Source organism: Drosophila subpulchrella, chromosome 2R (assembly GCF_014743375.2).
Source record: "Drosophila subpulchrella strain 33 F10 #4 breed RU33 chromosome 2R, RU_Dsub_v1.1 Primary Assembly, whole genome shotgun sequence".
Lineage (NCBI taxonomy): Eukaryota > Metazoa > Arthropoda > Insecta > Diptera > Drosophilidae > Drosophila > Drosophila subpulchrella.
The window spans coordinates 19,614,425-19,636,965 of record NC_050611.1 but is presented as its reverse complement, the minus strand read 5'-3'; the positions used below and the strand labels follow the sequence as shown (position 1 = coordinate 19,636,965).

Genomic DNA, 22,541 nt, shown 5'->3' with positions numbered 1-22,541 from the left:
TGGCCAGCGGTCGTGACCAAAGTATCGGTTTCTGAGCACGTTTCCAAGCGAATGCTTAATTTTCATTTTCGGCAATAATTAAAAATCCACGAGTGCAAACAAATCTGAAGTGATTTACCCGCAAACGAAACGAAACGAGCCCATAAACCGATACGAAACCCAAACTTCCGGAGGGATTTTGGGGGGCCACAGAGGACGAGGAGCACCTACATATTTTCCCCCCGTTGCCTGTGTGTGCGTGCGTGTGTCTGGTAGTAGTAGTATTTTTTTCATTTCTGTTTTCGCTGTACGTGCGGATTGATTCATATTATTTCATTACGTGAACAATTGCAATATATGTATAGTCGGGCGAGGACAAAGCCAAACCGATACCGATTTCACCCAGCCCGTGAACCCGAGCCTATTGTTTATTTGATTTATGCGTAAATAGATGCCGCCAGCGATGTAGAGCTGCTGATGGCCCCTTTTCCACGGGGGCCGCGGCCAATGAAACCACAGAACCAAAAAAGAACAAAAAAAAAAAAGAAGAGCAGAGCGGAGACAAAAACAAATTACGCCGTAGATGAAAAGAAAAGCGCCAAGAAGCAGAAACAGAAGAAGCAACAGCGAGAATACGTCAAATATCTCTAATCTCCAATACCATCGCACGGTAAACGTGTGTGTGTGTGTGTGCTGTGCTCAACAAGAACAACAAATTCTGGTGGCCAACCAACAAAACAACAACAACGACAACACATTAGGAAACATCCGCTCAGGAGTTGACAACTGATACGTAGAATTATGAACGTAGAGAGCCAACTGAAGACACCGCTAACGCACATACGCAATCTGGTCAAGCACGTGAACAAGCGAAATTTTAATGAGAGCAGCGAGCAAATAAAGCAGGTGAGCGATGTATTGAATTTAAATCAATTATTTTCCCCACTAAATTTCAAGAACAATCCTTTTTTGTCAACAATAACAACAACACAAGGTGGCAGGGGTAGTGTTGCCAAATCGTTAACATATCGCACCTGGTCGCCTGGCCAGGGTTGCCAATAGTTTGCGCACTCACGACTGGCCGAGCGAACTATTGCCATTTCACTCGCTCGTGCATTTTTGCCGACGCCATTACAGTTTTTTGGTAAAGGCAGCTGAAAAAATTTCTCTGCACGGCGTTGCGCGTTTTGTGAGCGTTTTGTTTAAGCTAAAAGTGATTTAGAATGTGTAAAACCAGGCTAATTGGGTGCGTTTAGCCACGCACGCAATTCGTGGGTGGTCGGACGTGTGAAATTCGCAGCAAAGCAGTGCGAAATCGAGTTGCAAAAATCGAATTGGGTAGACCAAGCCAAGCGAAGGGCTTTTCGGCCCCGAAACCTCTTTTTTCTCAGTGCTAGTTGAAAAAAACCCATCTGAATAGTAAGTTTATACGGTTAACTTGAGGGGAATATCAATTGCGGCCGCTTTCTTTTCGCTGGAGTTGCAATATGTCGCACTTTTTCCTGTGACCCCCTTCCTTTCTCGCACCGTCATGCTCTCTCCCTTCCCCTCGCCGCCCCTTCCATGTAACGTTTGGCCAGCGAGTGCGAGTGGGAGGGCGTGAGTGTAATTTGTTGTGGAGCAGCTGCGGCGGCGGGGTCACAGCTGTTGTCTCGCTCACGCGCGAGGAGAGAGGCCTTGAGTCCGGACTCCGAACTCCGGATCCCGTATTTCATGCATAGGTGGATCGAAGGGGGGAGCGGGGGTACTGGGGCCCCCAAAAGTTTTCTTATTAAACGTAGTATCATAACAAATACTGTGCTTAGTAATGGCCCAATTTGGAACATAGTGTTTCTTTAGCTCTTGGGATAAGTTTTATGTCCTTTTACTTTGGTTCCATCCAAAGGGTGAAGAACATGTATAAATACTTTAATCTCTGAAACCCGTACTTAAAATGGTAATTGGAGATACTAAATTTTAAAATGAAGCCTTCGATAAATAAATATATGTTCCTAACAAAAAAACCAGACATACGGTTATCCATTAAATGAATTTCATTTTTCAAACAGTTGCCTTGAACTCAAAAATTACCATACAAAACCTTACTTCAGATCCGACTACGAATCCGTAAACACACTCCCAAAACTAGGGCAGTTAAAGATTGACACACGCACAGAACAGAACAGAACCTGTCAAAATTTCCAAGTTTGCGATGAAAATCATATAAAAAAAGTCGGTCACCGCATAACCCGAGGAATCGTTAAAAAAAACGTCCATTGTCCACTTTTCCAGTGATATGTGTCCCAGGTGGCGGGCAGCAGTGGTCCGGGCACTTTTGCTGGCCTCAAAAACTAGTCCAATGACTTCCACCGATACTGATAGCTTCTCCGACTTATTGCAGTTCGTCAAAGAGCACGGCCTGGAAGCGGATCGCAGCAGCCTGCGCCACCTGTTCTCCGTGATCAACTTCAGCGATCCCTCGCCATCGGTTACAGCCCAGCTGCAGGCGAAGCTCCTGGGCGTCCAGTTGCAGCGGCAGCTGCAAAGCTCCTCGTTTGTGTCCAACATCTGCTACGCCTTTGACCAGTACTTTGCCAGCAACCAGAAGGTAAGTCTCGACCAATCCTCAGGAGAGTTTGGATAACTTATGGCTACCCTTTTCTAAGCAGTCCTTGAAGCCTGCTGTGGTAGCGGATCTCGTTGGCCAGGTCGCCCGAGTGACCGGCATTAACAAGCTCTGCGAGTGCATTTTTGCCTTGGCTGTGACCCATTCCTCGCATCCAGAGCTCCGACATTCGGCCACGAACAACCTGAAAAGCAGCCTCAGCGAACTGATTGACTCCTATCTGGGCAAAAACAACAGTAGTCCGGCAAGCAGCGGTCTTCAGGAGATCTCCTTCGATCTGCTGCAGTATTTGTTGTGCTGCCTCAGTGAGTACGTGAAACCGCAGCTGGAGGCGCAGTTTTTGGTCAAGCTTCGTGAGGAGTTCCCGCGCCAGGCGGTGCCGCTGATTCTAGCGCCGTTTCTGTACGGCTCGACGACGGCGACGATTGCGGGAGCAGGTGCCAGCGAAACGGATGCGGAGGCCGAAGCGACGGCCAGCAGCAACAGCTCCAGTTCCGAGGCAGATGCTCTGAACGAGGTGGGAATCGAGGATATCTATGATCATTTAAGCGAGATAATATTCACCAACCAGGTGCGCATATCAATTAATTTGAGAATCAGGCATTTTACTAATTTAATCTATTGTTGCAGGGCAAAAATAATATTATGGACACATCCTGGATTAATTTAATCCTCGAAATCGGTTATGAATTTACATCGAGCGTTGAAGAGTGCAAGAATCATTTGTGTTCCCGCGAGCGAGAACGCGCTGAGCTCCAGTCCAAAGATGTCGCAAAGATCGTGGGACTTATGTGCCGCCGGCACTCGTCACTGCTCGACTGTAATGTAAATCTACCGACGCCGGCGAACTTCTGGCCTGGTCAGGGACAGAGTGGTGGCAGCAATAGCAGCGGCTCCTCGCAGGCACAAAGCACTCCGCAGCAGCAGAATTCAGGCAGCAGCAACAACAACGATGGCACCGAAGGAAGCTCGTCCAGTGATAAGAAGGACAAGAAGGAGACGACGGAGGCCACGCAAACTTGGAAGCCAGATGTCTTTGTGCAAGCCCTCAAGGAAGTGGTGCCACAGCTCAACTGGAAGGACGTGTGCATGGGTAATTGCTTGCCAACCAGCACCAATGCGCAAACAGCAATCTAATTCGTAACCTTATTCTTTCAGAGTTCGATCATCCCGAGTTCGTGTTGAAGGATCGCATCGGTTTGGAGCTACTGCTGACCATCCTTCGGCTAGCCACAGGCTCCAACATATTCCCACATCCAGAATGCATTTACCGTCACTGGGCAAACACGGAGGGTCAGCTGTCGCTCATCGCGACGATGCTGAAGAACCCGGATCTCTTCTCCTTCGCCGATTTTGTATTTAGCCAGCCAGCGTTGGATGTTTTGAAGACGGCTCCGGATGCGGACAACAAGGAGATCTCGGCCTGGAAGTCTCTCCACCTGGTGGAGGTGTTGCTATCCATTGCGGACAAGGGATACTATACTCAGGTCCATGAGCTTTTTAAGTTTCCTGCGCAGAATTGTCCCGATGTGCTGTTTCTGGCCTTACTGCACATAAATCCACCTCTGACGCCGCTGCGCCAGGATCTGTTCAACCAACTGATACCAACGTTCCTTGGAAACCATCCCAACTCGAACGTGATCCTGGCCAGCGCCTGGAGCTCGACCAACTTCCAATTGCGCCCCAACATCATGAATGCCATGTCCGAGTGGTATTTGCGAGGCAATGAGTTCGACCAGGTGAAGCTGTCGCGCATTCTGGACCTTGCCCAGGACCTGAAGGCGCTATCTGCGCTGCTCAACGCCCGCTCATTTTTATTCATTATCGACCTGGCTTGCCTTGCCTCGCGGCGCGAGTACCTGAAGCTGGAGAAGTGGCTCACCGATAAGATTCGTGACCATGGGGAGCCCTTCATGCTGGCCATAATCAAAGTGCTGCACCGCCGCTGCCCGCAGGTGATCAACGCAAAAGTGCCCGAGGACCAGCTGCCTCCCAAACAGGCCCAGCTCTTGCCCGAGACGGTTACCACGATGATCAACTGTCTGCAAACCTGCATAAATACCTGCATCCAACCGGATACGGTCGAAATGATCCTTCAGATGACAGCGAACGTGGCCATTATGGCTAACAAGGCGCGTGCCCAACAGCAGCAGCCAGGATTGGTTCCGCCACCTCCTCCAACCATTCTACGGGGCCATCGTGGCATGGATCTGCCTGGCGGTATCGTTCCGCCGCCACCGCAGCAACCATTCTCTGGAAACCTCAATGCGCAAATGTTCGGACCCGGAATGGATCCGCTGACAAATATGTCCAACAACCTGGCCGGCCTCAACCTGAGCGGTCCGAACGGAGCTTTTAACTTTGGCAACATGCTGAGTAAGTGTTGGAGTTTTTCGAAAATGCGTTTAGAAATGCAGAATCGTTTAAAGATGTTATTATCTTGATCCTAACTATAACACTTTGTCATTGCAGCCTCTCCATCTCGTTTAATGACTCCGGGAGCCAGTCCCTATCCGCTGAACCCTATGCAAATGCCGCAGGCTCCGCCGCCACCCAACGTCGGAAATCTTGGGCGTATGCTGCCGGGGGGTCCACAACAACAGACTCCTACGCCAACTCCAACGGCCCCCAATCCAAACAATCCTGTGATGGCCGACCTCCAGATACCTGTATCCAAGGAAGTGGAAGACGAGGTCAACTCATACTTCCAGCGCATCTATAATCACCAGCCAAATCCAACGCTGTCCATTGACGAGGTGCTGGACATTCTGCAGCGCTTTAAGGAGTCGAGTAACCGGCGCGAGCAGGAGGTCTTTCTGTGCATGCTGCGCAATCTATTCGAGGAATACCGCTTCTTCTGTCAATATCCAGAGAAGGAGCTGCAGATCACAGCGCAGCTCTTCGGAGGCATCATCGACCGCAACCTGGTGCCCACGTTTGTGGCTCTGGGTCTCTCCCTGCGCTGTGTCCTCGATGCGCTTCGCAAACCCGATGGCTCCAAGCTTTACTATTTCGGTGTGACTGCTTTGGACAGATTCAGGACCCGATTGCACACGTACAACAAATACTGTGAGCATATCCGCTCCATTCCTCACTTCTCGGACTTTCCGCCGCATCTTATCCAGTATGTGGAATATGGTATGCACGGCCAGGAGCCGCCGCCGCAAAAGCTGATTGGCCTCAGCAATACGATTCCGTCTGCGATTTCCACCGGACCACCAACCGAACCGCTTTTCAGGAGCAACTCCATGCTAGGTAACTATCAGTTCTTTGCATTAATGATAGGTGTTTAGGCCATGAGTTTGCGAACAGAAATGCGTTACTCATCTTCCTTTTATTTTAAAAACGTATGTTGGTGCTCAATTAACTCTTGTAATTTATTACAAAACTAACTAAGCGAGAATGCGGTTAGGTAAAAAGTGAAGATGGGTAACGTGTACTAAACGTTAGTCCACTGAAGACAGCTTAGTCTTTTCGCAGTTTCTGCCAGAAAATAACGTTTATTCTCATGCTCTTCCATAGGTAACATGCCATCTGCCACAGCCGGATCGGGACCCAAGTCAAGCGCGGTGTCGCATGCCACAAGGATGAAATCTATTGCCAATGCCACTAATATCGACACCCTTTTGGTGGCCAACCAAGAGGAGAAGGTGACTGTGCCTCCGGAGCCTGTACAGGACAAAACTGCCTTTATTTTCAACAACCTGAGCCAGCTGAACATCCCTCAGAAGTGCGACGAGATTAAGGAGATTATGACCAAGGAGTACTGGCCTTGGTTGGCACAGTATCTAGTGCTCAAACGTGCATCAATGGAGTTCAACTTCCACACCCTGTACTACAACTTCCTGGACGCACTTAAAAACGGCGAGATCAATCGATTCGTGACAAAAGAGACGCTGCGCAATATCAAGGTGCTTCTGCGCTCTGATAAAGGAGTTATCAACTTCTCCGATCGCAGTTTGCTGAAGAACCTTGGTCACTGGCTGGGAATGATGACCCTAGGTCGCAATCGGCCCATCCTTCAGTTGGATCTAGATCTTAAATCTCTTTTGGCTGAGGCCTATCACAAGGGCCAGCAGGAACTGCTTTTTGTGGTGCCCTTCGTAGCCAAGATCCTTGAGTCATCCGCCAAGTCACGCATCTTTAAATCGCCCAATCCATGGACAATGGGCATCATGTATGTGCTGGGCGAACTCCACCAGGAACCGGACCTCAAGCTCAACCTCAAGTTTGAAATCGAGGTGCTGTGTAAGACACTTAATCTGGAGCTGGCCAAGCTGAGGCCAGTGATCTATCTAAAGGATCCCAGTCGAGCTTTACTCATTGAACAGCAGATGTCGCAACCAAAGCCCAAACAACTGGAACCAGTAGCTTCCGCGCCTTCTTTGCCACGTGAGCACCAGTCCCCGGCACAACCACCGCCGCCACCACAGCAGCAGCAACAACAGCAGCAGCCACCACCACAGCAGCAGCAGCAACAACAGCAGGCACCACCACCGCCACCCTCGGCTGATGTGGACGCTCAAAACGCGGCCGCCATGATGATGGCAGCAGGAGGAGCCAACAGCACTCCCGGATCGGTGTCTTCGCCCAACCTTCCCACCGATCCCAGCCAGGTGGTACTACCACCACCGGAGCCGCGCTATTCCTATGTGGACGTAAACGTGAGCAACTTCCAGCTCATTGGTCAGCATTTGGTGCTGCCACCCAATTTACCTTTCCTGCACGGGAATCCCGGAATCAAACATATTGTGATCAACGCCGTGGAGCGGACAATCACCGACTGGCTGCAGCCTATTGTCGACCGAAGCATTCGCATTGCCTGCGCCACCACAGAGCAGATAATCCGCAAGGATTTCGCGTTGGATGCTGACGAGCACCGAATGCGCACAGCCGCTCATCAGATGGTACGCAACCTGGCCGCCGGCATGGCCATGATTACCGGTAAGGATGAGATTGCTCGTGCGATTAGCCAGAATTTGCACAAGGCCTTGCTGTCGGCTCTGTCGGGAATGCCCAGTATGACGGAGATCCAAGCTGCCGCCATGCAGTTGGCCAGCGAGAATGTGGAGCTGGTGTGCGCCTTTATCCAGAAGACATCGGCCGAAAAGGCAGCCGCTGAGATTGACAGGCGTCTGAGCACCGATTTCGAGACCAGGAAAATTGCCCGTGAAGAGGGAAGCCGATTTGTGGATGCCCAAATCCTCAGCTACCAACAGGAGCGTCTTCCAGAAGCAGTGCGTATCAAGGTGGGTCCTGCTCCAGCTACACTCTATGCTGTGTACTCGGAGTTCGCAAGAAGCATACCTGGATTCCAGCAGATGAGCGATCGGGATATTGCTCTGTTTGTGCCCAAACCGCAGGATTTGTCGCAGCCAAATGTGTTCGCCAATGATGAGAGCAGTTTGGTATACGCGGAATTGGCCAGCAAGATGGAGGCCTTTATGAACACGGCAATCGGTGTGCCGTCACTGCAGGTGCAGGCCAGCAAGATGCACATGCTCCTCAACGCCCTGATGTCGACGCGTCGACTGCGTGACCAAGAGTCTGCCTTCAACCTGCTGACCCGCGCCGTCGAGGGCTTGACCGAAGGACTGGTTAATATGCATGAAAATCTAGAGCAGATGAAGCTCTACCAAAACATCCACCTGCGTATCATTGGGCTGCTGCACAACAGCTTCGGTGCCCCGAACACAGAGCGAGCGGTGACCAAGTGCTTCTTCGACATCCGCGAGGAGGTGCGATATAATGTGGAGGCTGCTCGTGCGCTGATTACCTCGCACTTTGTCAACCTTAATCAGTTTGATGGAATGCTGCGTGATTGCATGGACAACGGAAACAACTATGTAGCCATCTCGTTCGGCATTGCCCTGCTGGAGCGCCTTATCATGGACGATCGAGTGATAAATATTGTGTCTGACAACGAATTCATGGCCACTGTGGAGCTTTTGGGTAGGCTTACCCAGCATCGACATCGGTATCCCGAGTGCATCGTGAATGCCATCGATACGCTGTGGAGCGGAAACTTCAACTCGAGCACCGAGTACAGCCCGTTTAACGCTAGTGAGCGTTACTTGGCAGGTGCCTCCCACTACATCCACTCCGGCATGCATCACGTGAGGGTAAGAAAGAAGGCAACACTTTATTTTGAGATATCTGCATGACTGCCAAATTAGCATTTATAACACACTACCTTTTTCTTCCACCAGTCATGCGATACGGACGATCCGCCAGGCCTGCAGGAGAAGACCGAGTTTCTGCTCAAGGATTGGGTGGCACTGTACACCCAACAAAACCAGCAATCCACGCGCGATGCCCGCAACTTCGGTGCATTCGTCCAGAAAATGAACACCTATGGAATCCTAAAGACGGACGACCTGATCACACGTTTTTTCCGCCAGGCCACACACATTTGCACGGACGTGGTGTACAGAATGTTCGCCGAGCCCAGTCTGCCAATCAACCAGGCCAAAAATAAAATATTCCAATGGATCGATGCGTTTGTACACCTGATCGCAATGCTCGTCCGACACTCGGGTGAAGCAGGAAACCCGACCACCAAGATCAACCTGCTTAACAAGGTTCTGGGCATTGTACTGGGCACGCTGCTTAAGGACCACGAGATGCGAGGCGTGAGCTTCCAGCAGGTGGGCTACCACCGTTTCTTCATGATGCTTTTCATGGAGCTCTGCTCGGCCGACGTGATCCTCGAGTCCTTGATGCACAGCATCGTGTCGGCCTTCGCCTACACATATCACCTGCTGAATCCCAGCGTGGCTCCAGGCTTCTGCTTCGCTTGGCTTGAGCTCATTTCGCACCGCGTCTTCCTGGGCCGCATCCTCGTCCAGATTCCCGGCCAAAAGGGCTGGCCGCTTTACGCGCAATTGCTGCAGGACCTCTTCAAATATCTCGCGCCCTTCCTTCGCAACACGGAGCTGGGCAAACCAGTCCAACTTCTGTACAAGGGCACGCTGCGTGTTTTACTCGTTCTGCTGCACGATTTCCCCGAGTTTTTGTGTGACTACCATTTTGGGTTCTGTGACACCATCCCACCCAACTGTGTCCAGATGCGTAACATTATCCTGTCTGCCTTTCCACGCAACATGCGGCTGCCCGATCCCTTCACGCCCAATCTGAAGGTCGACATGCTGTCTGACAGCAGCAATGCACCCAAGGTGCTTAGCAGCTACATCATGAACATCCAGCCGCCGAACTTCAAGAAGGATCTGGACTCGTACCTTAAGGCTCGGGCACCGGTTACTTTCCTTTCGGAGTTGCGTGGTCATTTGCAGGTGACAAGCGAACCAGGAACGCGTTACAACATGACGCTGATGAACGCTCTGGTCATGTATGTGGGTACCCAGGCGATTGCTTTGATTAGGTAAGTGGTAAAACGTGGCTTACCCCTCGAGAATGTTTTGCTAATCGCTATTAACATTTGCAGAAACAAGAACTTTGTGCCCAACACTTCCAACATTGCACACAGCGCTCACATGGACATCTTCCAGAACCTAGCTGTTGATCTGGATACAGAAGGTCGCTATCTGTTCCTGAATGCGATTGCCAACCAGTTGCGCTATCCCAACAGCCACACGCACTACTTCAGCTGTGCGGTGCTTCATCTGTTTGCCGAAGCCAACTCGGAGGCAATTCAGGAGCAGATCACGCGTGTACTTCTAGAACGTTTGATCGTGAACCGCCCGCATCCATGGGGACTGCTCATCACGTTCATTGAGCTGATCAAGAATCCGATCTACAAGTTCTGGGACCATGACTTTGTGCACTGCGCGCCGGAGATTACCAAGTGAGTTGGACTGATAAGTAGATTTATAACGAATTCGATAATGCGTAAGGTTGTAGTTTGTAGTTGACTTGCAGTGCACCCCAATAATGAACCCAGCTTTTTCACTCACTAACCCACAATCCCACCTAACTCACAGTTTACCACCCCTTCTGTTTTCAGATATTTCGGTGAATGTCTGATTGTAGTTAAGCGGTTTGAGCATTTAATTGGCATTCAGTGTGCATCGTAGCAAGAGATCAAGTTCAAGCCTCAAAGCGAATCAACCAGTCCCATCCCACTCATTTTGCATGTTAACCTTTCTTTATATTCGTTTGTAACCTCCTATTTTATACAATTTAGCATTAATCTATGAAAATATAACTTTTTAGTAAGCAAGTCGCTCCAAAAGCAAGAAGAGTTAAAATTAAACTGCAATGTGTTCTTGGTATTCCGTAGGCTCTTCGAATCGGTGGCTCGGTCCTGTCTGGCCAAGTCGAACGTCACTCAGCAGCTGAACATGCCCGTCGTCGATGGCGAGGGCCAGGAGGTGGCCAACATCAACTGAGAAAACGCCACCGTCCGACGCTTCTGCCTGGAGGTCTGCGCGAGGCCCAGACGCAGGCAGTAGCTGCCTGGGCAGCACGCCACATGCCGCATGCCTCATGCCACACGGCACACAGCATTCATTGAATTCTACTAACCATTACTGCGTTTAGTTCTTAGTAAATCGTTTTAAGGAGACAGTGAAATCAGCAACAGCAGACACAAACATTTACAAAACAAAAAACAACAAACAACCGCAACAATAAGAATAGAGCATAAGGCAGGCCAGGCCAACTGCTGTGCTAGAAACCGATATTCGACTTGTATTTAAACGAACGGAAACGGAAATGATAATATTTTAAATGCCTCCCCCGCTCGCCGGGGGAAATGTTACAAATTTTTAATTGAGTTGTATTATAAATGGTAGATGAAGGCGTTAAACTGTTGATGACAGATACTGTGTAAAGAAATCAATCAAACAGATAAAAAAAGATAAAAACAAAAAACCAAAAAACAAAAAGCAAAAAAAATGAAAATCGAAAAAAGAAAAATATTTTCTACAAAAAAATTGCAAAATGAACAATGAAAATGCGAAAAAACTAACAAATGCGAACGGCCACATATGAAATTTGTGTACACATATTGAAAGAGCGAAGGAACCAGGAAGCAGAGACCTAGTAAACCTACTCTCAAACGCGCTGAGAGCGATATTTATAGACGTGAATCGAAAAGCAGAAGCAGAAAGTTTTGAAAGATCCTCAAGTCAATAATAATTCGAGTTGTCAAAGTAGCTCTTACCTCCCAGCCAACTCAATAATGTATCATTTGCAAATTCGTAACCTCTAAGAGTCCCTCAGTTAGTCTACTCGTATACGTTAACTTTTTTAAAATGTTCCCGCACAACAACGGCAGTCACTGCAAAAGTAACCGTAACAGTAACCAGAACCAACCAATGTTTGATCTTCTTATACGCATACGATACGTTTTGTTTTAACCTACATACTTTTATGAACTGATTATTAACTGAAATGGAAATACATTGAACACCTCTAGCTTGTTAAACGTATAATCGATCATCCATGTAAAGATAAACGCTGTTAGAATCAGAGAGAGAGATATAGAGAGAGCGTGGCGCAGAGTCGAGGCCATTATCTATATAGATCTTTATATAAATATATAAAATATGTATTTCTAAATATAAATACGTAATGTAAATCGAGTTTGATAGCCGCGCAGCGAGTGGAAGTGGAAGGGCAGCGGAGCGAGATCGAGATCGAGATCGATTCTAAATTCATTATCCTACGTTAGGCAATTTGCAAGTTATGTACGTGTTATTAGCCCCCTCTCCCACTCGTCACTCAAGCACCCACTGCACTGCAGCAACTCTATTAGTTTATAGTCTCTACCGCAAATGAACATTCATTGTATTTACGCAAGTCAGATCTATTTTGAATTAAACTGAATTGAAGCCTGAAGCCGAGCAAAAAGTGCATATGTAGAAAGCGATTAGTGGAGGAGAGAGTAGAAGAAAGAAGATAGGGCTAGCTTATTAGCCAAAGGCCCAACTCATTTATAGACTAATTCCGTTTGCGATGGCTAAGAAGTATGTATATGATGGGATGTACAGACATTCGTTCACCGATCGACCGACACATTCATATTAACGAAAGCTGCGACACAAGAAACCACAACAAATCTACATTGATAAATGATAATCCATTAAATCGAAATAAGTAACACTATCCATTAAGAGAACAATATATATATAAAAATTAATATGTATACAAAACAAATATTAAATGTATAAATGGCAAAATTTTAAAAAGCCCTGCGTTTGAGATACTCTTTTTTCTTAAGGCCGCGCTGTCTGTGTGTGTGGGCTAACACTTAAAAAAGCTCGTTTTGTTGGAGCAAAGGCCCCATGTATTATATGTATATAGAGTGCCCCCCAGTACATATGTAGCCCATTTCCGTACCCAGGCTTACATAACCCACCGCCCCCCTGGGTTCGTTGGTGGGGCGCATTTGGGTTAAGTAAACACAAACGTCGATAAATGCGGAGAGAGCGGTTACAGCTTGGAAAAACTGAAATGTACGGGTGTATCTATGTATCTATTGTGCGACACGAATTCAGCATTAATTGAAATGCTGCAGTCATCGCAGTGCCCCCGCCGCCGCTTGTTTTCGTTGCCAATTCACATGAATTTGTCATAAGGCTGATAAACGACGACAGTGTTGGAGTGCACTGCTAAAAAATGAGCATAGAATGGGGGAAAATGTATCTTTGTAGAGGAAGGAATACCTCTAAAAAAGAGATAGTTATTGGAACTTATGATTTATGTAAATAAAGGTATTTTATTTTTAGCTATATGTAGCTTAAACTAAAAGGTAATAATAGGGTTAGGAAATAAAATGAAATTTTTTTATATATTTTAAAGCAATCACAAATTTTTCAGTGTAGGATACAAATTAAATGTTGATAAAATATTTTCCTTATTTTTTTTTCAATTGTGTAACTAATATACTTCTTTTTTTGCAAGTGTATAGTGTAGAGTAGAAAAAATGCCAGTCTTTGTGTGTGTGCGGCGTATCTGTGTGAGCGCTTGGAAACAGAATGTGGCACACTTAGCGCTCTGCCGACGTCGCTGCGCAAAAGCAAAAAATTCCCCTACTGGCACTGGCCTGGCCGTACATTATGTGGCCCCCAATCCGAGGCGCAATGTATCCGAAAGATACAAAAAGCGGCGCTGCAGCTTTGTGGCTCTGCCTCTGGCTCTACATGGCCATTTGAATCGGCTTAGAAGTGCGCGCGCGCGCTGCCGTGCGAAAGGGATGGAGATGGAGTTTCGTTAAAAAGCTTTCCAGTCCGTTCGCTCCAACACAGTCACGTGTTTTTTTTTTCGTATCTGTGACTGCGTGTATCTTTGTATCTTTGCGGCAAGCTTCTTGGCTGAGTCAGCTAAAGCAGCAGCAGCATTAGTTGTGAGCACATTTTGTGTATGCTGCCATTAGTTTTTTTTCTCTTCCTCTTTTTCTTCTTCTTCTTCTGGCCCTGCAGATACAGATATACATAATTGGTAAAAAAAAACAGAACCACTCCCCCCGTTTGGGTGGTGGAAAAACCAAGAACCAGACCGCAGCTGCATTTCTTTGCATGTCCCCGCACTCTTGATGACCCAGTTTCAGTTTCTCTAGGCCCGATGCACCGCCTCTGTGGCTTGAAAACCCTGTGATTAGGCCCAGTCCAGTTGAAACTGGGTCTCCTTTTATCCGCACAAATCGAAATTGGGAAACTGAGCGAACCGAACCTCGCCTTAAACTGAAATTGCAGCGGAAATTGCCCGAAAATAAAAATCTGGCCCCGACCAAGTGAAATCGGAAATGAAACCCAACCCATTACCAAATATTCCTCTTGGCCTTTGGGAATCGTCAATCATCGCATGTTGACACTAAATGGAAAGCATAATTCAATCATTCATATTGGGCGTTTCAAGCTACGTTTATGGGAGACCTTTGGGCAAAAGGAAATTATTTGTAAATATGTACCTTCAGAAATTCCAGAAATAAATGGAAATGAAATGCACTGATTTGTAGATAGGAACCCATTTATATAAGTCAAATAATATTAGGCCCAAGAAACGATTTATGACTTTATATACTTACATATGCCGAGTTTATTCTATGCCTATTTTATGAAATCATTTCAGAGAGTTATTTTCTTAAAAGGCAACAAAAGTAAAAAGTGCATTTGATGGCCTTTTTCATAATCTTTTATATACTGTAGTACATTTAAATCAAAATTCTTGCAGCTTTAACTATCCAAATTTAAATATTAGGCCTAACTATTTTCACAATTAAAATTATTAAGCAATAGAATAAATAAATTGCTAGCAATTAATGAAATTATTTCTCTAAAAAATACGAAAATGTATCTAAAATTTTAAAGAGCAACGTATGAGGTTGATATTTTTTCAAATACACACAATGGCATAAACGCAGTGAAAGCTAAAGTATGGAAAAATATTTTCCAGAATAATTTTCTGCAGTAGATGCATTGATTTTTGTTTGGATAAAAATGGAGCACCACCCCAATACCACTACACAATTGGTGTTTTTTTTTTGGTGGGCGGCTTGGCAACTAGAGCTCATTCATATGTAAATATCCCTACTAATTCATGGACTCCCTCCGCTCGGAAAAAACCCAAGGATTCCCAACGGACTCCTGACATATGCCATATTTCCTTGAATTTATGATAGTCAACTAAAAAAACCTGGTCGCGATTTGCGCTCCACTTGGCCAGTAACCACCTGGTCAATTGGCTCAGACCGAGCGTGATTGCAACTGACTGATTGGGGCTGCTTGCAGGTTGTCAGATGCCAGTTGCCATTGCTAGTTAATTGAATTCGCCGTCAGGTGGCATTTATCGAGGAGCAGCTCTGCTCCACAGGAAATTGCGCAGCTTGCCAGTTCAATTAGAAGGAATTCGATTTGCCCCACTCCCAACCGATCCCGTTTCCCATGCAATATTCGTTTAGCTATGATGCATTTTAATTGGTTTATGTCAGTCGGATAAGTTTTAAATACGCCAAACTGCCAAAAAAAAAAAGGAGAAATTGATCCTAGGCATAGGGACCGATGCCTGCTGCGCGGGCCATCAGAGCTGGGATGTTGCTCTGCTCGTAGTTCCCACTGAAGTACTGGGCGTAGGGTCCCGACGCATACACCGCCACATCGTCACCGCCGTGGGTCTCCGAATCCAGGGGCGCCACCGCGGGATACCGAAAGTCCGAATCGAGCACCGACTTCTCCTGCAGCAGGGCTCGTCCCTCAGCTTGATTGTACGCGGAGTAGTAACCAAGTCCATTGGCGTAGGACAGAACCGTGTAGGGCAGGTTGTCATCCGCCAGCTGGGCCAGCCCAAAGATCTCCTGGTCGCGGTACTGCGGGAAGAAAGAGTTCACAGGTCAAAAATAAAACACTTCTCAAATGGAAAAATAAAGAAAAGTTTGTTCTTAAAATTACTGTAATTTAGAAAGAAAGCTAAAAGCAAGATGGCGAACATATCGAACTGATACACCATATCTATACAGAACGATACTGGTCATCATATCTTATCATTTTTTTTCTCTATATTATCGTTTTGCCATCGGAATTTTAATTAATTAACACAAAGGGAAGAACTTGATATATGTGGTAAACTTAGAAAACATAAAATGCTTCTTCAAAATTCTCTCAAATTTAAAATGAGAGAAAAGAGTGAGATACCCTAGGTTAGAGAGAGCAATATTCAAAACTCTCCGAAATCGGAAAAGAGAGCAAAAGCAAGATGGCGAACATATCGAACTGATACCACATATCTATACAGAACGAATAGTGATCATCATATCTTATCTTTTTTTCTCTATGTAATCGTTTTGAAATCGGAATTTTAATTAATTATCACAAAGGGAAGAACTTGATATATGTGGTAAACTTAGAAAACATAAAATGCCTCTTTAAAATTCTCTCAAATTTAAAATGAGAGAAAAGAGTGAGATACCCTAGGTTAGAGAGAGCAATATTCAAAACTCTCCGAAATCGGAAAAGAGAGCAAAAGCAAAATGGCGAACATATCGAACTGATACCACATGTCTATACAGAACGAATACTGATCATCATATCTTATCTTTTTTTCTCTATGTAATCGTTTTAAAAAGGGAATTCTAGTTAATTAACAAGGGGTAGCATATGATATATGCATGGTAAATTTATAATATATAAAATGCCTCTTCAAAAATTCAGCATATCCAAGTGTTCCGAAAAGTATCTGGATAGAATTAAAAAAATTCAAAATGATCACCATATCTTATAATTTCTAATCTACATAACCCCCAAATTACTCACAGGATAACCATTGATGGACATGACATGCGCATGATCGGCGGTCACCACGATGAGAGTGTCCTCCTCGGAGGTCATCTCGCGAGCCTTTTGGACAGCCGCCGCGAACTCGGCGGTGTCCTCGAGGGATCTCCTGGCGTAGGTTTCGTGGTGGGCCATGTCGATGCGGGCACCCTCGACAAAGAGGAAGAATCCTTCCTGGTTGCGACTCAACACCTTGATGGCCGCCTCTGTGAGCTCACTCAGCGAGGGATCCGCCAGCTGGCTGCGCTTCCTGTGCCGATCGCCGTTGTAGGGCAAGTGATCGTTGGCAAAGAGACCCAGGAGATAGTCCGTATTGTCCAGATCCACCAGGCTGAGACCCTTGCGACTCCAAACGTAGTTGGCCGAGACATTGGCCTGCCTCTTCTGATCCAACCAGCTGTTAATTAAGTGGCGACCATCTGTGCGCTTGCCAGGATAACCCTCTTCATCGTTGACCGTGGTGTCGATGAAGTGCTTCCGTCCTCCGCCTAGGATAACCTTGAGCTGCTGACCCACTGGCTGCTCCACCAGCTGGCGGGCAATGTCGATGGTCTGCTCGGAATCGCAGCCTCCGTTGGCCACCTCATAGTCGTTCTCCCAATTGCGATCGGCAATGTGGGCATAAACGCCGGCTGGCGAGGCATGGGTCACCCTGGCCGTGGTCACCAGTCCCGCATCCTTGCCCGCCGCCTGTGCCCACTGGGCAATGCTGAGCACTCGATCCTCCTCCCTGGCGGCGCCATCACAGCTGTACCGGTTCACATTGGCATTCACGCCAATGGTGCCGTAGTTGGCCTTAACTCCACCCAAGTAGGCGGTGGCAGTGCAGGCGGAATCGGCCACCTGGCGGTTTATACAATACGTCTTGGACAAGCCCGTGTAGGGGAATCCCTCGAAGAACACCTGGTCGGCACTGTCGCCCAGCAGATTCCGGGTGGCCGTCACCGTGTGAACGGACATTCCGTCGCCCAGGAACATGATCACGTTCTTCGCCTTGTTCGTGCTCAGCGTCTGCGCCTCGGCCAGTTTGGAAAGCAGCTTCTCCTGGGCCTTGTCCACCCAGTACTGCGTCTGCTGCTCCTCCGCATGCTTGATGGGATGCGATTCGGCATCGAAAGATCGGCCACGTGGGTGGTCTGAAAATTGGGAGAAGCTAAGAGTATTAGGTTTAACACTCACAAGTATTCCACATTTTAAAAACATTTGTGTTTATAATTGGTAAAAAAAAGTATGGTAAAACATTTCAAAATCTATTTTTGGCAGTATTGTATTTTATCTGTTCGATTTTCACTACTTTCCAATTAAAAATGTTGAAATAATTGATATATTTTTATGATAGTTAAGGATTATAAATAACTAAAAGCTCATCGGCTTCTGAATTTACCCTTTAGACATTTTTCTATAGAAAAACGGTTAAGGAAAATAAATATCAATGGGATTAATTGAGTCTTATCTCTACGCATGGCTTAGCAGCAAACACACGTATTTTGAGATAAGAAGCTTTATGAAAGAATATAATCTTAATGTACTTCGTCCTAGAATTTAAGTTAAGCCAATCTATTAGTTAACTGCTATTAATAAGACACCATACTCCAAAACTTTATATTTTCGTTGCTATAGAAACCTTGCGATCTTCAAAAATCAAGTTTCAGTAACTGATTTTACCTTCATCTGCACCATGTTTTAGGACACTATGAATTATGTTTGATCATTAATACTATCTAGTGATCTGCGAATTAAAACGAATTGCCAAAAATATCTCAGTCACTATCAGTACACTTTATTTTGTTTAACTGAAATACGATTTTTGATTTAAAAGATATAACGGTTTTTTCAAGTTTTTGAACCAGGATCAGAACACTTTACCTCTCTGTCCGCTGGCATTTCCGCTCAGCGAAATGGCGACGAAAAGCAAAAGAATGAATCTCTTGGCCATTTTCTACTAATCCCAGTTAACCCAAGCGACTTGTTTGGCGGCCAGACCTTGGTTGAAGACTGAATCAATTGACCGACCAAGAAAACTGGCCATCGTTTTGGACTTATCGCTCGATATCAGAGTAAATCTAATCAAAGGAACTAATCTAGACGGTTCAATCAAATCATCATTTATGGCTGGCTAAGAATTGGTTGACTGAAGTCGTAGAGCGGACCAAAACCAATGCCAAAAACCTGCTCACGTGCCAGGGCCACAAAAGTTTATATACCTATGTATATAAAGTATGTCTGAAAATCCCTGCTCATAACTGATTACGTATACGATCTGTGTAACCAATTTGAAGCTGGAACATTTTTTCATTCTTAAACTTTTCCAACTTTATTGCCGTCAGGAACTTTGTAAAGTTCTTGGCGTTTTTGTGGCTTCATAAGAAATTGCAGCACTTAACTTCCCCAACCCTTGGAGTATCACATTTGAACCCTTGACCCCGACCCCCGTTAAGTAATTGACTTAAGTCTGCATAAGTCTTCATCTTTAATTGTCGGAATTGCATACTTTCGGGCTAGACCACAACCACAAAGTAATTTAAAGGAAAACAAGAATTCTAAATACATAGATACAAATTTTTTAATAGTGACTCCTTTTTACAAAATGGTTTTAGCCAAGGCCACAATGGAACCCGTAAACTTGATGACCTAAAGAGATATAAGTTAGTTATAATCTTTAATGCAATATAGAAAACCACCCACCGAAGTGAAGACTGGTAAAGAAGGTGCAAAAAAGGGCACATTTACGGTAATAGGTCGTTGGGCTCTCAGGATAATAAGAAAAACCCTCCTTCGAGTCTCTCGATCCCATTGATACCAGGCACTTGTGTAGGCCGCTTCTCCAAAGGAGAGGCTCTAGAAACAGCATAGAAAAATCAAAGTTAATTTAACATACTTGGCTTTACCCACCTCAGTGGACATTTCCGTGCCACCATAGCAATAAAGAAATATAGCCGAGGACACGGCGAACGTATAGAGCACATAGCGGATGATATTGTAGCCGGAATACTAAAGAAATAATTCGTTTAAGTTAGAGCTCTCATCACTTAGAGCAAATTATCACCAATAGTATATCAATTACGCTGGTGGCTATCACCAGGCTGGCTGACACAAAGTGGACAAAAGTGGGAGTAGCCATGATTCCAGAGAAAACCTCGACAATCTTCTCTATTTCATTGTGGCGATCCACGATATCCGCCAAGCGCTGACAGCAGATATTGGATTCCCTAGCCGAGGGATCTAAAAAGGGGGTAAAATCACATCAGGATCATTTTGATATTGGCATGGTAAATGTATAATTTATCATTATTCTATCTTTAAATATCTAATACCGAAAAAGAGACAAAAAAGGATAAAGTGCCTAGCAAAACGCTGGGTAACAGCTACACAGAGGAAACTATCTAAGAACATTATTCTTGAATTGAGAACATTCGTTCTTAATAACCGTGTAAGTACATTTTGGTATCAATATAAGAACGAAATGGTGAGAAGAGAAAAGTTAAATTGAGTTTATTCAACAACTTTTTAATAAGTATACACTAAGGACTGATACCGCCAATTCAACTTAATTCGAGCAAAATAAAAAGATTTTCAACTTAAAAATGTCGTTCTATTATTAAGAACATTTTCAACTCAGATGAGAACGTCAGAATTTTCTTTGTGTAGACAGCAATATTCGAATCTTATAAATTTTTTCTCTGTATAATATACCCACCTTGTACTGCCTTTAGGGCATCCTGAACATCGTATCTCAGGGCCTGCAGGAGAAAGGCCATATAGAGAGTAACGCCAAAGAAGAAACCATCTGTTCCAGCAAAGGCATATACCGTGACCTGACCACTCCAAATGGAGTAGAGGTAGAAGATAGGAAACCAGGGCATTCGGTGAGCAAACTCGGGGAACCTGTAGATCACTCAAGGACTAAGATAACTAAATTTAGGATGAATATAGAGCACTACCCACAGCATGCGAAAGGGCATATCGTATTTGAACTCCTCCCGTCGTCGCACCCACATTTCCCAAAGGGATCGCAGGACGAAGGCGCCAGTGGTGATGCTGCCCAAGGTGAAGACCAGCATGCCACACCTGGTGACCATGACATAGTAGCTCCTCTGTGCCGCATCCTTGCGCGAATCTCCCCTAATTTCCTGCTCCTTGATGAGCAACCGGATGCGTTCCATCAGCTCAGACACCGCCTGACGACGCGATCCCAGCTTGAAGAGCGTGGTGAGACTGCAGGCCAGGGGACAGAAGGCATCCATGGCATCCACGGGACTGGTGCGCAGGTGACGCCAGCCGAAGACAAACTCCGCCTGGCAGCAGTGGGCCAGATTCACGAAATTGAAGACCAGCCATGTAAGATGGAACCACGATTGCTTCCCACCGAATCGCAGACCCAAAAGGCCAAAGGAGTATCTGGTCACGAAGAACAGATGCTTCGCCAACGGGTAGTTGCGGTCTAGAAATCGCGGATACATGACTTTTCCGGCTTAAAAACGCTCCTCCTTTATATAGACCCCAACGAGTGCCTCCTAATTGTTTAATAATTGTTTTCCAGCCCGAAGAAACAACACCTGGCCGTGTTTAATGACAGGATTAGTCGGAGGACCTAATTGAGTGGGCGACAGACCCAGCACGCCCCCCACACATGTCATTATGGTCACAAACCGGCCTTATTTTTGGCTTTGGAACCTAGTAATTAAACAATTTCCGTAAATTCTTTCAAAACATTGAAAGGGGAAGCCACCTAAAGACTTCGTTCTGAGGGGATTGTAAATTGATGAATGGAAATTTGGTCAGTTGATTACAGAATTTCGGATGGAAAGCCGGTGTCTTAAGTCATGGGTAATACATATCTTAGTTATGTACATTTATAAGAGTAAATATTTGCTTGTAGGTTGCGAATTTGTAAAAGCAAGAGAAAACAATATGGACCTCGATAACACGTTGCTTATTTTATGAGAATTCTTCAAAAAAAAGATAAAGAATTTTCTAGAGAGCAAACAGAACCAACATGTGCCACTCTACCATTTTTGAAAACTTTCATTCTATAAGTAGACAATATATTTCCGTTTAAATAAGACCGCGAATTCATCAGAGCAAGACTTTTAACATCCAAAACGATTCTTTATTAAACGCGAATTCTTTAGAGCAAGCTGATTTCATCATTCTAAAATTATAAAATATATGTCCGTTTAAGTATGACAGCGAATTCTTCAGAGCAAGACATTTAACATTTCAATACGATTCTTTTTTAAACGCGAATTCTTTAGAGCAAGCTGATTTCATTATTTTTGTAAAGCTTGTGTTTATCCAATTCGGAAAATAAGGATTGGTAAAACCCAAAACCATAAAACCTTATATAAATTTTAAAATATTTGTTGAAGTATTATAAATTTTAAGTCTTTGTTATACAATTTTCAAACGACTTCTTATATTAGGCTATCTTCAAAACTTTAAGTGTTAGTCAATTTTATTCTAATTTGTTTTTCTAGAAAACTTTGTTTTCTTTTTCCTTACAAACTTAGTTATATTAAGATGTAACAACCATCGGTAAAAAACCTGATAAAAAGTTTGATGATGGCGCAAGGAACTCCTGGACTACAGTGCCTTCACTTCATCCAATTTAAAATACTGTTTGGCTTGCTCCAAACCAAATCAAAACGGCATCCATAAATATGAGCTTCCTTTTGTTGTGGGTCTCGAGCATAAATTTGTGTTTGCCCTTTTTCGCTGTGTTTTGG

General features: G+C 45.3%; 3 protein-coding genes across 5 annotated transcripts; 1 reads left to right on the top strand and 2 right to left on the bottom strand.

The window, feature by feature from the left end:
* The first annotated feature begins 32 nt into the window (after positions 1 to 32).
* On the top strand, positions 33 to 12,735 carry LOC119549765 (CCR4-NOT transcription complex subunit 1). 3 transcript variants are annotated; one of them, XM_037858019.1, is made up of 10 exons: positions 35 to 885; positions 2,360 to 2,566; positions 2,628 to 3,155; positions 3,215 to 3,677; positions 3,743 to 4,960; positions 5,057 to 5,839; positions 6,107 to 8,706; positions 8,794 to 9,965; positions 10,029 to 10,388; positions 10,548 to 10,770. In XM_037858019.1, the coding sequence occupies exons 1-10, from the start codon at positions 781 to 783 to the stop codon at positions 10,615 to 10,617; spliced, it is 7,506 nt and encodes a 2,501-aa protein (XP_037713947.1). In that variant the 5' UTR covers positions 35 to 780; the 3' UTR covers positions 10,618 to 10,770. The 3 variants fall into 3 exon arrangements, with proteins under 3 accessions (XP_037713949.1, XP_037713947.1, XP_037713946.1); XM_037858018.1 differs by lacking the exon at positions 10,548 to 10,770 and adding an exon at positions 10,824 to 12,735 and having other exon boundaries at positions 36 to 885; XM_037858021.1 differs by lacking the exons at positions 10,029 to 10,388; positions 10,548 to 10,770 and having other exon boundaries at positions 33 to 885; positions 8,761 to 8,902.
* A 2,712-nt stretch (positions 12,736 to 15,447) lies between these two features.
* Positions 15,448 to 18,803, bottom strand: LOC119550078 (membrane-bound alkaline phosphatase). Its single transcript, XM_037858547.1, has 3 exons — positions 18,682 to 18,803; positions 16,795 to 17,951; positions 15,448 to 15,851 (listed from the first exon to the last, which is right to left on the bottom strand). Exons 1-3 carry the CDS (start codon positions 18,749 to 18,751, stop codon positions 15,531 to 15,533), a joined length of 1,548 nt encoding a protein of 515 aa, XP_037714475.1. The 5' UTR covers positions 18,752 to 18,803; the 3' UTR covers positions 15,448 to 15,530.
* A 559-nt stretch (positions 18,804 to 19,362) lies between these two features.
* On the bottom strand, positions 19,363 to 21,301 carry LOC119550845 (odorant receptor 45b). The gene is made up of 6 exons (XM_037859812.1): positions 20,761 to 21,301; positions 20,513 to 20,700; positions 19,862 to 20,037; positions 19,708 to 19,806; positions 19,501 to 19,653; positions 19,363 to 19,446 (listed from the first exon to the last, which is right to left on the bottom strand). Exons 1-6 carry the CDS (start codon positions 21,273 to 21,275, stop codon positions 19,396 to 19,398), a joined length of 1,182 nt encoding a protein of 393 aa, XP_037715740.1. The 5' UTR covers positions 21,276 to 21,301; the 3' UTR covers positions 19,363 to 19,395.
* Positions 21,302 to 22,541: the final 1,240 nt, after the last annotated feature.

Bases quoted from the DNA above. Each gene is read 5' to 3' on its own strand.
- LOC119549765 (XM_037858018.1), top strand. From the start codon at position 781: ATGAACGTAGAGAGCCAACTGAAGACACCGCTAACGCACATACGCAAT. The intron at 886-2,359 runs GTGAGCGATGTA...GACTTATTGCAG, and splicing joins GCAGCGAGCAAATAAAGCAG to TTCGTCAAAGAGCACGGCCT. The intron at 3,678-3,742 runs GTAATTGCTTGC...TTATTCTTTCAG, and splicing joins CTGGAAGGACGTGTGCATGG to AGTTCGATCATCCCGAGTTC.
- LOC119550078 (XM_037858547.1), bottom strand. From the start codon at position 18,751: ATGGCCAAGAGATTCATTCTTTTGCTTTTCGTCGCCATTTCGCTGAGC. The intron at 17,952-18,681 runs GTAAAGTGTTCT...CCCAATTTTCAG, and splicing joins AAATGCCAGCGGACAGAGAG to ACCACCCACGTGGCCGATCT. The intron at 15,852-16,794 runs GTGAGTAATTTG...TTCTTCCCGCAG, and splicing joins TGTCCATCAATGGTTATCCT to TACCGCGACCAGGAGATCTT.
- LOC119550845 (XM_037859812.1), bottom strand. From the start codon at position 21,275: ATGTATCCGCGATTTCTAGACCGCAACTACCCGTTGGCGAAGCATCTG. The intron at 20,701-20,760 runs GTGGGTAGTGCT...AGTGATCTACAG, and splicing joins GATATGCCCTTTCGCATGCT to GTTCCCCGAGTTTGCTCACC. The intron at 20,038-20,512 runs GTGGGTATATTA...CCCCCTTTTTAG, and splicing joins TGCCCTAAAGGCAGTACAAG to ATCCCTCGGCTAGGGAATCC.